Here is a 16,552-nt window from a genome sequence, read left to right as displayed (position 1 = left end):
GGAGCAGAATAGTGCAATTCCATTCTGTTGTGTTTATATTTGTTTTTGAAACTATTTCTCTTTTTTTTTTTTTTTTTTTTTTGGAAGCTTGTACACAATAGAAACATTTTTTGTTCAACATATTTTTATACATATATTAGTTATGTTGTTAAAACATCGACATTTCTGTGAATCTGAGTGATTACAAATAAAGATCTATTAATGAGCAAGTGTTATGTCTGTCACAATATTTCTCTTATAAATAATATTACCCTCCAGAAAATGTATAACACACAAAACAAAAATGAAAAACAGTAAAACGTCAAAGTAACTAAATAGAAATATGGTTGTTCTAGTTTATTATCAGCCAGCATCTTCATCAGGACACATTTTCTTGTTTTTGTCATCTGCATCAGTGTCACATTTTCTTTTTACAGTCTGAGAAATATCAGAGTTCTTCCCCTTTTCACAGTTTTTCTGATTTCCATTGTCAATGTTGATTAAGTTTTTATCAATTTTAAGCCCCAGCCACTGAACTCTACATTTTTCTAACTGTTCTGAGGGCTCTTCTATGCGGCCATCTACAATATCCAGCACTGTGGTTGCCACGGCAGCAGAGGCCTGCTCAGCCAGCTGTTTGGACTTCTCCCAGTATGGGGTGGTGAATTCATTGTTGTTAAGCTGTAGTACACAGTTAAAATTCCTGTCCTCAGTTCTCTCAGTCTGAAAAAAAATTGATTAGAAACACATGAAAATATTTAAGCAATGAATTCTAATTTTTGGATGTCGTCAGGATGTATAACAGCACTTGGCCATGCCTACAAATTGAATGCCCTATGTTTATAGCACATTATGATAATTTGTTGGCATGGACAGGTGCTTTTATACAACTGACGACATGCAAAAACAAGAAATAATTCTTCTCTTCATAAATTTAAATTTCATTCATCTTTAATATAAATTTAGAACTTTCAGAACTGGTGTGATTAATAGACGTGGAAAGTTATGACATGGAAAGTTAGATAACACAAATTGATATTGAGAGGGGAAAAATGACAAATTAATTTTTAAACGTACAATTGTTATATTTTTACAACAATATAATAGAGTAATTGTTATAAATTAAATTGAGCCAAAACAATATACATTTTGGTGCTTCTAGTGTATTGAAAGTGTATGTACCTGTAGTTCCTATTATGTATTCTACCGCACCGTGACAAGCTTACGTTTATGTTATAGGGGGCTGAATGTTGTATATTTCCAATGGATTTTATAAAGAAAATTACACTGAATGTAAATGTTCATTTATGAATATATATATTCCAAGTAAATCTGACATCACATTTATGTGGGGTTCAAACACATGTACTTTATATCTGCACGTTTGTACTAGACATTCACTAGAATAGAATACTTACTGTAATGTAGACTGGCTTACTGATATTTTTGGTTTTGGTCCACTCAAACAGTTTTAGTTTGGGGCTTATTTTTATGGAGAAGTCTTTCCTAAAGAAAATAATGAAAATCTAAGAATGAAGAACATATGAAGTTACATGTACCTATGCTTTTGTGAGTAGTCTGTAAAATGCACTAGTTTAGTCTTGTAAATTATCAGTCATTTGTCACTGATTAATTTCTTGGTCTAGCTGTCATTTACCAAAGAAAGGTGCCAACATTATTTTTAACCAAATTGTATGCAAAACTTTTAGCATATACACCAGTGATTCGAGTACAAAAGTACTAATTCAATGTTTAAATGAAAAATATGAGACAAAGCAAAATATTCATAATTATTAATTATACTTTTCAAACCGGAGTGGCATACATATCCTGTATCCACCATCATCTTTTGTCACTACAGAAATCCTCTCCCCTTCTGACTCTTTTTCATCAGCTTGTTTTCTGGCCAGATTATTTCTGACCCTTAAGTAATATTCCTTCAATCCCCAGATCTCACTGAAAGTAAAAACTCGAAAGGTTACTCTCATGTCAAATTTACATGTACTGCCTTGACTAGTAAAAAAAAATAAAACTAATAAATTGTTTGTTTGTTTGTTTATTGTTTAACGTCCCTCTCAAGAATTTTTCACTCATATGGAGACGCCACCACTTGCCAGTGGAGAGCTGCAAATTTTGTCCTATATTTGGCACTCAGGGCCATTGAGCAGTAAGGGATCTTTTTCGTGCCAGCACCTACTGCTACATGGGACCTTCGTTTATACTGTCTCATCCAAAGGACCGGTCTAAATGAAAATATCTTGTTCATGTTTTTTTAAAAGATTAAAACCATTTTTAAATAAATAAATGTAAAATAAAAAGTAATAAGCATTATTAAATTATGGTCTTAGTCGTAAATTCTTTTGTAAAACGGGACCCAGGAAAAGAATTTAAATTTTTCCCTAAACACATATACTCTGTACATGTACATGAGTGTTATGTAAAAGTTATCTTTGATTTTAGCCCCAAATTTAACCAAATACTTACAATTTGAAAAAAAAACTTTAATCCACATGACATGGGAAAGTTTCAATATCAAGATAATTAGTGTGGTTCTGTTAAGTACTTTTGAAATACGAGGGTTGTCCCAAAAAAGACATAGACAATGTTTTTAACTTTGTAAATATTCAACCAATACTAAGCAAATTTTGCATGATCATCATTTTTTAAATGATCCTAAAAAAATTGAATTTTTAAATGAAAATCTTTCATAGTTATGACAATTTTTAAGAAGGCCAAAATGGTCTGTCAGCATAAGCTCAAAATCCGGAATAATCTACGTGTTACTATTGCAATTAGATATGTTTTTCTAATATGTACAGTAAATCATCATATCCCAATTATATGAATTAAATCACAAAAAAAACCTGCTTAATACATGTACATGTATATCAAATTTTCACATAAATGGCATTGGAGATGGAGGATTGGTGACACAATTTTCAAAGCGTACTTGAGTTTGCTGCATGTCAACAAATGTGTTCCCTGTGCACATGTTTATTGTATAAGATATGTTTTGATTGTGGTATCCCCATCAAAGACAAAAAAGAGAGACAGAAGTGACATAGCACACTAGAATATTAGTAGATAAGTTGTTTATAATGGCATAAGCGTAAGTGTAATGACTTTTAAATTCAGATGGTGAGAAATGTTATGGATAATGATTGATGTCAAACTCTGTGTACATGTATTCTTTGTTTCTTTAGGTAACCTTGCGAGGACTCAACTTTGAATTTGACCATGAATTAGAAAGACAGTAGTGAATTTTATTGCAGTGTATTATAGTGTGTTGTCAGTGTATTTGAAAAATCAGTTAGATGCCACAAGATGAGTGTTGTGCACAGCAGTCACTATTTTGAAAGAGAATGATCATGATGTTATAAGAGACAAATTATGTTTGCTTTCTTGCACCAACATACGAGTACACTTCCATATGCTTTCTTTATTTTTATATTATTTTTTTTATTAAATGTGCTATTCTTATGAAAATTGAAATTCATGATCATTATTAAAATGTCCCATTTTACTAGAAAAGAAATTTATTTAAGCAAAGAGAAACTAAATTGGTTACCCTGTCTATGACTTTCTTGGAAAACCCTCATACATTGTATATTTTTTTTATAATAAATTCCTATCTAAAAATTTGTTTGCCTGTTTTAGCCTCACCTTAGCTACAGAGGCCATGACTACAACAAATATGAATCTGTGCTATATTGGGGTGCTTGCATATCAATGCGAGTAATTGTTGCATTGCTGTTTTTGAGAAGTGGACTTTTTCTTCCATATACTCAATGTAAATATTTGATCTATTGTGGCCCCAACAAATCTTCGGGACCATATTTTGAATAAATTTGAATCTGGGGGTATCTAGGGATGCTTGCATAATAACACCTGCATATGAATAATATTGTGGCCCTGCTATTCTTGAACATTTTTAAGATATTTTCTTATATACATATTCCCACGCAAAACCTTACTTTTCACCAAATGTTAATAAGTGCCAAGTTTGGTTGATATTGGCCAAGTGGTTGTGGAGAGGAAGATGAGAATGTGACCAATTTACAATGAATGTAAGCTACAAAAACTGGAAACTGAATTTTGACCTCAAATTATTTCAAAATTTTATCCTTTTCAATAAGCATGTAGTGTGTCCACAGATGTAAAGACAAACAAATTTTATCAGAGATACCTGAAAGTTTGGTTATAAAAAGTTAAAACTGAATGCATATAAATGATATTCATAAGTCCAACATTCAAATTTATCTCACCTTATATCCTCCATGCTCATTGCAGCCTGAGTTAGGTCCCCTTCTAGGTAGTCGAGCATGTTGTCATGCATCATCTGTAGAACACAGTACTTGGTGTTCACCCAGTTATTGTCCCAGTCAATAGCCTACAGTTAAATCATAAACAATTATTGTCCCAGTCAATAGCCTACAAGTAAATCATAAACAGTTATTGTCCCAGTCAATAGCCTACAGTTAAATCATAAACAGTTATTGTCCCAGTCAATAGCCTACAGTTAAATCATAAACAATTATTGTCCCAGTCTATAGCCTACAAGTAAATCATAAACAGTTATTGTCCCAATCATAAACAGTTATTGTCCCAGTCAATAGCCTACAGTTAAATCATAAACAATTATTGTCCCAGTCTATAGCCTACAAGTAAATCATAAACAGTTATTGTCCCAGTCAATAGCCTACAAGTAAATCATAAACAGTTATTGTCCCAGTCAATAGCCTACAGTTAAATCATAAACAGTCAATAGCCTACAGTTAAATCATAAACAGTCAATAGCCTACAGTTAAATCATAAACAGTTATTGTCCCAGTCAATAGCCTACAAGTAAATCATAAACAGTTATTGTCCCAGTCAATAGCCTACAGTTAAATCATAAACAGTCAATAGCCTACAGTTAAATCATAAACAGTCAATAGCCTACAGTTAAATCATAAACAGTTATTGTCCCAGTCAATAGCCTACAGTTAAATCATAAACAGTTATTGTCCCAGTCAACAGCCTACAGTTAAATCATAAACAGTTATTGTCCCAGTCAATAGCCTACAGTTAAATCATAAACAGTCAATAGCCTACAGTTCAATCATAAACAGTGGTCCCTCATCAATCTGTACTACACAATACAGATAAAACTATGGTCCTTTTATACCTTGTACATTTGTCTGACATTTGAGCTAAACAACCTGTCTCTACTTTGAATACATACTGTAAGAGTGTTAACAAAGCTCTAGATTTCAGCAGTATGGCTGTTTTTTTCATCTTGATGACTAGATCCAGCACAATGGAATTCAAATACCGGTAAACAAAGTGTTTAAGCTAACAAATCTTAGAAATTTTTTCAGCACAAGATGTACTGGATCATCATCAAATTATCAGAATGGATTTTGATTCAGTTAAGCCTTGTTTGGTTCAACAGTGCATCTGTACTATTGTATTGTAAGATCTACCATATCCAGCAGACAGAGATTTATGAATTGACAAGCCTCCTCACCACTTTGACGTATTCTTTGACAATGTCTAGAAGTGGAAGTTTTCCCTCTGCCCGGAATATTGTGGGATTCCACTCGGCAGCCCGAGCTATCATAACAGAGGAACATCCACTAGCCTGCTTAAACACTGCAATGTCCTCATACACCTTTATCTCCTTAGATCCGCCACTAGAAAATTAAATATCAGTGCTGTATTGTAGGGTATTTTTATGGATTCAAATTTTTCCCTTTTCTCAATTTCACTTCAAATTATATGCACATTGTAATTTTGACCCCATGTTGATGTCTTGCATCAAAATTACTCCCCTAATGTTAATTACAAGTAGTTTCAATTATCAGATGACATTTGCCACATTTTTTGTATTATGTTAACTATGCAACTGCTGCATTACTTACTTGGCAATGACTGGTATAGATAGTGTCTCGGCAATAGCCTTGATGACATCATTACGATTAGCATGTCTTGGTCTTTCCTCTTTTGTACGACCATGGACACCTATTGCAGACACACCTGTACTCTCTATTAGTTTGGCTAACTTGAGTGTATCCTCCAACTGAAATTTATTTTACTTTTACGTAAACGAAGTACATGTAAATTTGATTGGTCAAGAGATGTTTGAAAAAACATAATTACCCTCTGAGAACAGAAAACACACAATTTTTTTAAGATGTCATTCCAGTTCTTAAAAAACCCAAACTGCATTGATGTATGGTATTTGTGTTAAATATTCAGTATATTAACACAAATGTTGTAGCAGCATATAGTTGAGTGTAACATTGAAATTTTTCATCCCAAGAAAACAAGTGCCAATGAGGAACAGCCAAGGTAGACAGATGAAGTACAAAATACTGTCTACAGGGTTATTTTAGCCCCATGTTATTTTCACCCTTTCACACTTCCAAACAATTTTGCCCCGATTTAAATCCGCCCAATCACAATTTTGTTTAAGAAAATATACTGTGTTCTTAAAATTCGTCCTGTTTTAAATTCGCCCACCCGAGAGTTGGGTGAAAGGGGCAAAAATAAAATGGGGGCAAAATTTTCCCTGTATACTGTAGTTTTCTACTTAATCTTAATTTGTTGTGTTAATTAGGTATATTGGATTACTATACATACATTTTGAAAGACTCGGATCTTGCATGTCACAGGAACTGAGAGTCCATTAACTAGGGTGGTCAGAATCTGAACCAAAAAAAATCAAATCAGACATGTATTTGCTTTAATATACATGTGCCAGTATATCCCTCAGAAATACATGTCATGGAATTTTAGAGCTCATATTTGAAAACAGCTAATCTAAGTAATCAACTAAGTCAGAAACTCAAAAGGTATTGATACTCTATATCTATTTTATGTATTGGATGGAAATTATGAAATAAATATGTGCATCTTTTCAGAGTACCGGTAAACTGACCTCTTTGACTTTTTCTGGTTGTGTAAGTAAAGCAGCTCCCATTCCTCCCTGTAAGTAACAGCAAAATGTGTTATGAGGGTAATTGATAAAGAGAGGCCCATGGGAAACAATGCTAACATGAGTCACCTTACAGATGGCCAAATAAGAAAGTAGATGTATTAAAAAGAAACCCCAACAATTACTCTGATGTGAGGTTTTTCCATAAAACTGTAAATCACATTTTATTCAAAGGAACTTTAATTATATGTAGTAACAACTTCAGCACAGGTGAGCTGAAATAAAGATTAAATTATTTTTAGACTGCCTATAATAAGAAAAGGCAAGTCTTGCAGTAGGAAAACAGCTACTACTCACTTTAATTGAAAATTCTTTTGGACAACCCATATTAACATCAACACCAGCAACAAGGTCTTGTCTGTCAAAAGGCATGGACAAGAGTAAATAAAAATATACATTTATCTCCTTGAAAATTGCATTTGTTCACAAAAAGATTTACAAATATATATTTTTTTTCTCGTGTGCTCTTTGGAATAAAGTTCTTGTACTCTGAAACCATAATTCAAATAAATATTCTCAAAATCTCTATTAATACTAATAACCCTTTTATTCTTGGTAAAATTTTTCTTTAATGATACCACCAAAACATAGAATAAACTTACATTCTCTGGGCAGCTTTCAATGCTCTTTTGGCATCTGCAGTACCCTAAAAATAAACGCTTTAGTATTATACATCTTACATCTTTTTCATATGCTTTGAGAAATAGAATTAACTGTAAACCAAATATCCTTACTCATAGAATTCAGAGTAAACCAAATATCTTTACTCATGGGAAGAAAAATACAAAGAACTAGGGAAACACATGTAATATATACAATATGAATTAAAATGACTCTCCTTGCAAAAACTTACTATTTGAAAGATAAGTTTGTTTTTTTCCTCAGGAAATGTCCTAAAAATGATGGTTCCATCACTCAAAACAAAGTCCACTGTTCCAAGTGCAGCTATACCCCAAAATAATTGAACAGGATGGATAATTACATTTTAAAAGAGGAAAATGGATTACATTGAACAAACACTTTTTTTGGCCAGATTGCAAACAAATTCCAGTCTTTTGATTGATGTCCACTCTTGTTGAGAATACACAGAATGACCTTTCCATAGCATCAACTTCAAAATTAAGACATGTAAATTGGGATAAACAGTTTTGGATGCTGCCATTGAAATTAACCTAATATGATTCTCATCAAATTCAAAACATAAGAAAAACAGCTTGGATAAGACTTAAATTCAAAATTACATTTCAATCCCTATTAATATACATGATGTAAATTATAATTTCAAGGGAAAGCTTTCCTTTTTTTAATGAATGACTATCCTTATTCTGTTAACAAGTACCACTATCTGATTTTACCTCTACCTTGTCATTTAACCTAATTATTGATTAAATAACACATCTATTTCTGTTGTAAATGACTTTTCTCATTCTGAAATTTTACTGATAATTCAAATTTAACTGAATTATAAAAGATTTTCTCTAAAACATTGTGAGAGTTGATATACACCTTGACATTTCTCCATGAAATTGGAAAATGATACACAGGCACTTGTTTCTGTAATAAATTTTTACCTCTGCTATTGGTACCATTTGATCATTTATATCATCTTCAAATTTCATTTACAGACATTTCTAAAACTAAGTGATCTAGAGACTTTGACCTTAACCCATGTTAACCTTTGGGAAAAAAAATGATTCCCATCTGCATTTATACTTATTTATTTAAGATTGATTACAACAATTAAAATAGCCATCTAATCATTAGAAATTTCTTATTTTCTACAAGAGACCCAAAGGCCTGAACGGTCACCTGAGTATAATACAACCCTGTAAAGTATTCATAGCATGGTAAATAATAATAAAACCAGAGAAAAGGGATGATCAAGGATCAACAAAATAGTTAAAGTGGTAATCAGCAACAATCAGAAACTTGCCTGTATTTGCCAGTGCTATCTACACTCTATCACTATTACCAAAACAATAAGCATAAAAAACAATATTCACAAACTACACCCAGAACAATCCCCATACCAAATTGTCCTCTCTTGATCTTTGAATAATATTTTATGCATATATAAGGTATTTTTGTCTCATTTTCATCCATCTATTATTTACAAGTCTACCTGACTATTAAACACTGTTAAAAACTACAACTTTTTTTACATTGATGAATTATTATGAATAACAAAAGGGAATAACTTCTCTTAAAGCAAAGTAAATATTTCCATACATGATCATAATAGGGCCCCACCTTAACTCCAGAACCCCTGTCTCCAGAGCCATGAATTTCACACTTTTGAAAGAAGCACCCTTGCTTATTATAACCACACACTTAGTTTTTCTGATTATCGCAAATCTCACTTAAAAGTTTACATTTTGTCTGATATAGCGATGCATTCAGTCAAAATACAGTTGGATTTCATAATTGAACAATTTGAATCATGGGGTTACATTCTATAAAACATGCATTTTAATTGGCCCGTCCACTCTTGTATGATGAGTAATTATGCCTACAATGGAGCCTCGTTAATCCAGGCACTTCTGTTCCTGAAAAAATTGTCTGGATTAATTAAGCCTCTGTATTACTGAAACATACTTAGTATATATAAATATAAAATTTTGCCCACAAAGAAGAAGGTACAGTTTTAGCTTTATTGTGCCCTAAAAATTTTTTGTTTTCAAAAAAGTTTTAAAACTGGCTCAAATATTAGTTGAGTATATGACTGTGATAAATCAGGAAAGAATATGGCATTGAGGAGTACCATTCTGGAAATATGACATCATTAAATTAATGCATTTCTCTATTTTAAACAGAAAAAGCCTCAAAATGACCCATTTGAAGGCTTATTTTCCTTAAGAAAATAGTGTCCACAGCCGTCACCCACTTTTATTTTCAGATATGTTGTGTAAAATTCTATGAAAAATCACATATCTCAAAATCTTTGTGGGCGATGCCTGTGGACAATATTATCTGAAAGAAAATTCCATTGAAAATTGGTGTCTTCTGCAACTTTTTAAGAAATTACGGGAAAATGCACAAGTTTATGACGTCACAATTAGCATTTAGAAGGTCATGTGAGAAAAATGATTTGTATGATCTTTCTACATGGAATTTCAATGATTCAGAAAGCACGAGTTTTAATTTTTTACATCACTTTCATTTTTAAGCAAAACAGCGGGCAAGATTTGTATTGAAACCATACCTTGTTCTTTCACCCAGTAGGTGAAGCACTCGAATTATTGGCAAACGAATGATAAAGACTCCACTGTATAAATTGGAAAGTATCACCTAAAAAAGCATCTACCTTATCTAGAGACCTAGCCATGTTAGAAGGTTGTTAACTAAATGCTACACATTCTTCATGCAACACACTATATTTCTACAGAATTTCTCTGCAATAAATTAACAGCATTAAGGAAGCGATTGCAAGGGTCCGTGAAAAAAATCCGCCCAATGAATGTTTCTCATTTTTACATATAATTTTCCTTACGTTAATGGTATCATAATATGAAATTTTCAACCATGGTCATCAGGGTTATAAGGATGATATGGTTGCCATGGTAACTGCAGTTTTTCAATATTTTGATATTTATGAGGTGAAATTTTATATATCCTATACAGGTATCAACATTGAAACAAAATAAAAAAAATTCCACTAGATATTAAATAATATGCTTTATATTCAATGAAAATAAAAATTGTATTGGAAACTATTGATAGATGTAGTAATGCCACCGCTGCATTGGGGAGTATTCATTGTAAATTTGCAGTAATATTTTCACCTCAAGAGGAGTTCTCAACGTCTTGACAAAAAATTACCCAATGAATTTTCCAAAAACTAATGTATTTTGTACAAATTATTATATGTGACTTATGGTTAAAATATGAAGTAAGGTCATCACATTCATTTTGAAGCTACATGCATTTCAATACCCCCCCCCCCCCCCTTCCTAAAATATAAGATTTCGTAAATTTTTGTATGATGTTTGCTGCTGAACCTTAAATATGTATAGTCTGTAAAAAAAACTAAGAGAAAACAATATATATAGATTAATAAATACTTTTTTCTGAAAATCTTGCATTTGTTGCTCATTTTACATGTAAATCAGAATAACAAAAGGAAAAAAAATCATGTAGATCTACTCAAAAAAATAACAACATGCACATTTGTTTTTTGTTGTCTTTTTTCTCATCTCCAAAACATTCATTCCGTTATTATATAAATATATATATTCTAAACCAGTACACAGTGGTCCAAGGGGCAAATTGTTCATGCGCTGAACAAACATCGAGGTCTCTGCACTGTGACATGGAATTGGAGGGGGGGGGGGGGGGGGGGGGGGGTTAGACACCTGTCTGAACATATTGAATGAATAGGGGTTATTTCATAGAACTTGTATCTGCAATAAATATATAAAAAATCCTAATATCTTATTTGGCAAAAAATAGTTTGCTATTTAATATTTATATTTGCAAATATTTTTCCTTCATATTCTTCGCATCATTTTCTCATGAACTAGGTACATGAGTACATGAGTACAAGAATATCTCCATTGTGACGTCATAATTCCACACTTGACATCAAAACTAGAAACTTTAGTTTAAAAAATGACATAAATTTGTGTCACTTCGTGCTTATGCGCTTCATAAAATATGCCGGCGTGAAGCGTCTTTGTTCATGTCCTCGTGAATTTTCAAAAATTATTATTTTAAAAATTATTTTTTGCTAGATTTGTGAAAAATTGCAAAAAGAAACTTTTTCTTTTCTGTCATCAGAAGTGTGTTCAGTTTCAATTTTTGACAAAATACAACGCATAAAATATTATACAACAAAATGTTTACACAATATACATGTATGCACCGATGATTCAATGTTTACATGGCCGATGTAAGAGTTGAAAATGCTGGAGAAGATCTTATAGAGGAAAACAAATTTCCTCTGCAATATTTAAAAAAAAAAAAGATGTTTATGTCCAGCATGCAACCTCAAACTAGTATATAACGTATATATCAGAATTGTATTCGTTCATTTGTTCATCCATATTCATTAATCACTGAGAAAATCAGGCCATCTGAAGCTTCTAGGAAATGAATATATACGTTGATGTAGATCCAATAGTAAATTCTAATATTTTAATTAATCAAAAAAGAGGACATAAAGATCCAGATATTAACAATAAATTACAATAAATTCAATTTATTGAATGAAATAGATTTCAATGTTCAGAACTATATACACAAAAGCTAGATGTGTCAAAACAAAACATGTAGATGAAAAAATCTGCGTCGACGCTCCCCGACACTCTGCAGCGTCACGTCCTATTCTTTCTCTGTTCTTGAAATATTGCCATGAGGACTTTTTGTCATTGGCGCAATCATATCACGCCCCTTATTCCGGAAATGGTTACCGTTAACTTTCTCTTTTTAAACATCACATGAGTCGATCACGTGACGCCTTGCAATCGCTTCCTTAAATTTTTCATTTTGGGTGTTGACTTTTCAGTAAATTTGAGAATAGTCTCACTGTCTGTGTGACTTTTCAGTGCACAAAAAAACTTTTTTCTGTATGTTTTAGTCCAGAGTGTATTTATTAAAAAGTTAAGTTATAGGTATTTGTAACTATAGTTATTTAAGTTATCAAAATAAGAGGAACCACTACCTAAGATATGTTATAATCATGGACTGAATACATTGTTGAATAAACAAGAGGCCCATGGGCCACAACACTCACCTGAGTTACTTTGGTCCTGCTTTTCTTCACCAACCCCCCCTTGTAATACTTATTGTGGCCCCGCCCTACCCCCAGGACAATGATCTGAACAATTTAGAATCTACACTCAAACACTACCCAAGGATGCTTCCACGTAAGTTTCAGTTTTTCTGGCCCAGTGGTTCTTGAGAAGAAGATTTTCCAAGATTTTGCCTATATATTTCAATGTAAAACTTTGATTCCCTATTGTGGCCCCGCCCTACAACCGAGGGCCATGATTTGAACAATTTAGAACCTACACTACCCAAGGATGCTTCCACATAAGTTTCAGCTTTCCTGGCCTTGTGGTTCTTGAGAAGAAGATTTTTTAATGACCCCACCCAATTTTTGTCTTTTCTTGATTATCTCCCCTTGTAAGGGGGGTTGGCCCTTCAATTTAACAACTTAAACTCCCGTTCACCCAAGGATGCTGTGTACCAACTTTGGTTATAATTGGCTCCATGGTTCTTGGGAAAAAGTTGAAAATGTGAAAAGTTTACAGATGGACGGACAGCTAGACAGATAGACATATAGACAGACGACAGACAACAGGTGATCAGAAAACCTCACTTGAGCTTTCAGCTCAGGTGAGCTAAAAAGAGAAAAAATTATTCTTAGATATTGATAAAATCTGTTTTGAAATTTATTATCCATAGTCTTGACATTCCAAATAAAACTACTTACCATTCTCAATTCTCTTTGACTTGAGAATTTTGAAGTCAATAATTTCCTACAAAAATATATATTATATTACAAGTACAAGTTTTTTAAAAAAAAAAAAAAATACTATTATTATCATTAACTGCTTTTTCGCTGGTTTGGAGAAATTTAGTTTGTGGTTTAAGGTAAAAAACATGGTTTTTATTAAGCCCCCCCCCTCCTCCCTTCTTCTGAAATCTTCTGAAATGTTACTGGTGATTTATGTAAGAAAGTTTTCAAGTACATGAATGAGTTGATACACCTGTACACAAGTAGATTTTCCAGACAATGCAGTGTTACAACACGAAATGTAATAAATCGATATGTAATAAACCAGGATTATTGCATTTTGATATCAATGCAGAATGTAATAAAGCAGAATGTAAAAACAGACTTTTTAGGATTATTACATTTTGCGTTATTACATTTTGCGTCATAATCAATGCAAAATGTATTAACACGATCTTAGTATTACATTTTCCACTGTTACATTTTGCATCGAGATTAAGCAAAATCAACAACGCAAAATGTAATAACACGCTTTTTGGTCAGTCAGGTTGTCATGAGAATAATTTTCAACTGAGTATTGGATGAAGAAAATTAATGGAAAGATTGATTGATCATATGTTGTTTTATGTCCGGTTCGAGAATTTTTACTCATATAGAGACGTCACCAAATACCGGTGAAGGACTTCATATACAGACCTTTACTCGGCACTCAGGGCCATTGAGCAGTGAGGGTTCTTTATTGTGCCAATGCCTACCATGACACAATGCCTCGGTTTTTAAGGTCTCATCCGAATGACCCACAACTTTCACTTCAAAGTCCCAAGCGCTTGGTGAAGGAACAGTTCTACCTATTTTTTATTGACTTAGGTCAGTCGCGGCCGTGATTCGAACACACGACCTTCCGATCACTGAGTGAGCACTCTACCATCTAAGCTACCGTGACGGTTTAAACGGAAAGAAAATAATACAAAATGATAAATAAACATATGCTTATTATTACATTAGATCTGATTTCATCATATTGATTTCATTAGCCATTTAAAATCAGTTGATATTCAAATCATATGTGTTGCAAATTAGAAACATGCATGCACACATGTGTGTGTGGGGGGGGGGGGGGGGGGGGGGAGTGTATTTCATTGATCAGTGTATCAGTTTGCTTTTGCTTTTTGATAGGCACACGCATGAAATTTAGGAAAGAGATCTATTTATTTTTACTGGCAGGTGTAAATATAGCGGGAAGGGTTTCTTGACAATTAAGATTTCATACTGTTTTACAAATCATGTGCATTGCAGATCAGCAAAAATAAAAAACTCTCTCTCTCTCTTTTCAATAATAAAATGGATAGTTTCTTCATGTGCATAAAAATGCAATGATCAACATACAAAGTAACCCCTACCCCTTGCTTCTCCTGGCCAGACACACACTCATGCACTTCCAATACGTTTGATTTCCATTAGTGAACTCTTCAAAATTAGAGGAGCGTTTGGTCGTCTGACTGGGACGGCATGGCATTGCGGATAACACAAAACATGCCAATCTCAATCCAATTTTAAATGTTAAATGTATTTGTCATTCCAATTAAAGAATAGAAGAACTATGAGACATATATGTAAGAGAGCGAGAACCCTAAATTTATCATCCATTAATAAACAAGACGACATTTCCGAGGCATATGTATTGTATTAGATATACCATACGATAAATAGATACATACGATCAACAATAGATATAAATTGATATCATTGTCATTCCTACTCTTGATGTATATCAAGTCCACAACAATAAAATATTTCATTTGCATTTTGTTAGGATTTGTTCATTGACATTCAACATATTGTTTACATGTTTATGTTACGTTTGTCCCAGAAATCCCGCGAGATTTGTACATTTTCCGACTTTTTCACAAAAGAGTGCACTGAGAAGTATAACTCTTCCATAGTGGAAATAGAAAATATTTGCTAACCAATGCACACATGCAGGTCGTACTACATGCATTTCAAGAGCTTTTAATGGACCCATGGTCAATTTTGGGTAATTAAGAATGTCTGTGATGGATATATAATACAAATTGATTTATAAATAGACATGTCAGTCAAAGTTAAGTTAAAGTTTAATAAGTATTCAATAAAAAATGTTAGAAACAGAGTTTAAAAAAATATACAATTTATAGACTGAATGTCTGTAAAAGCCGTAAAGTTTGTCTCAAAGTCATAGGTCTGTCTGTAAAATTTTGTAAAGCGAGTTTCCTCATTGTTATATGTTTGAATCAATTTTATGATGTTTCGTGTTGAACACAATACAAAAAAAAATAATAATTATATTTTGTTTTATTACATTTTGCATTTCCTCAATGCAAAAATTCAGTAACACAAAATGTAACAACCCAAAAATGCATTATTACATTTTGCATTAATCCCAACGCGAAGTGTAATAATGCAAAATGTAATAATCCAAAAATAGTTTTATTACATTTTGCCTTATTACTTTCTGTGTTGATTTTGAAGCAAAATGTAATAATGTAAAATGTAATAATCCCAGTTTATTACATTTTGCATTGTTATTACATTTCGCATTGTAACAATGCAGTATCTAAACCTAATTAAATTATTTTAAAAATTGAAGAAATTTTGATCAAATCCTTTTATTTGAAAAGTTGTCCTTTTGTGGAAAGGCCCCCATTATTTCTTAATTAAGACATCCTACAAAATGTAGATATTGACCAAAAATATTTGACAACATGAAAAAAATTTTACCTCACAGTATACCAAGTCTGCCCCATACTTCACTGCAAGTAGCCTCATTGGCAAAGTTCCAACCCTGACCATTGGGGCAAGCATGGTTTTATTCTTGTACAAGTCAGAATTTTTTACCATGTTTCTGTTAAGATATGTGCAAATCTTTAAGTACAGTATTTTAAACTTTCTGTTGTCCATCTTTTATATTGCATAAAATCTTTTCGTTAATGAGCACAGAACAAGATTTTTTTAAAAATCAAAATCCTACATAGCTTACATGTCATCAACTTTTCTTTTATTTTACCTGAAATTTGTAGAAAACGGGTTTTATCAGTGAAATTTTCTTTGACAACTCTCATTCCATGGGCGCAGACATCTTGGTCTGCGTTTCTTACGCA

General features: G+C 32.6%; 1 protein-coding gene across 1 annotated transcript; it reads right to left on the bottom strand.

The window, feature by feature from the left end:
• Positions 1-14: 14 nt before the first annotated feature.
• LOC133206241 (tRNA-dihydrouridine(20) synthase [NAD(P)+]-like) lies at positions 15-16,548 on the bottom strand. Its single transcript, XM_061342191.1, has 14 exons — positions 16,459-16,548; positions 16,173-16,296; positions 13,392-13,437; positions 7,812-7,903; positions 7,561-7,604; positions 7,256-7,316; positions 6,902-6,949; positions 6,604-6,669; positions 5,883-6,040; positions 5,489-5,654; positions 4,245-4,369; positions 1,783-1,935; positions 1,398-1,485; positions 15-702 (listed from the first exon to the last, which is right to left on the bottom strand). The coding sequence occupies exons 2-14, from the start codon at positions 16,290-16,292 to the stop codon at positions 343-345; spliced, it is 1,527 nt and encodes a 508-aa protein (XP_061198175.1). The 5' UTR covers positions 16,293-16,296; positions 16,459-16,548; the 3' UTR covers positions 15-342.
• Between the last annotated feature and the right edge of the window lie 4 nt (positions 16,549-16,552).

This window comes from Saccostrea echinata, unplaced genomic scaffold (genome assembly GCF_033153115.1).
Source record: "Saccostrea echinata isolate AGI-Se365-2 ecotype Australia unplaced genomic scaffold, CSIRO_AGI_Sech_v1 ptg000054l, whole genome shotgun sequence".
Classification (NCBI taxonomy): Eukaryota; Metazoa; Mollusca; class Bivalvia; order Ostreida; family Ostreidae; genus Saccostrea; species Saccostrea echinata.
Note: the sequence above shows the minus strand (reverse complement) of the source record. Positions and strands in the feature narration are given on the sequence as shown.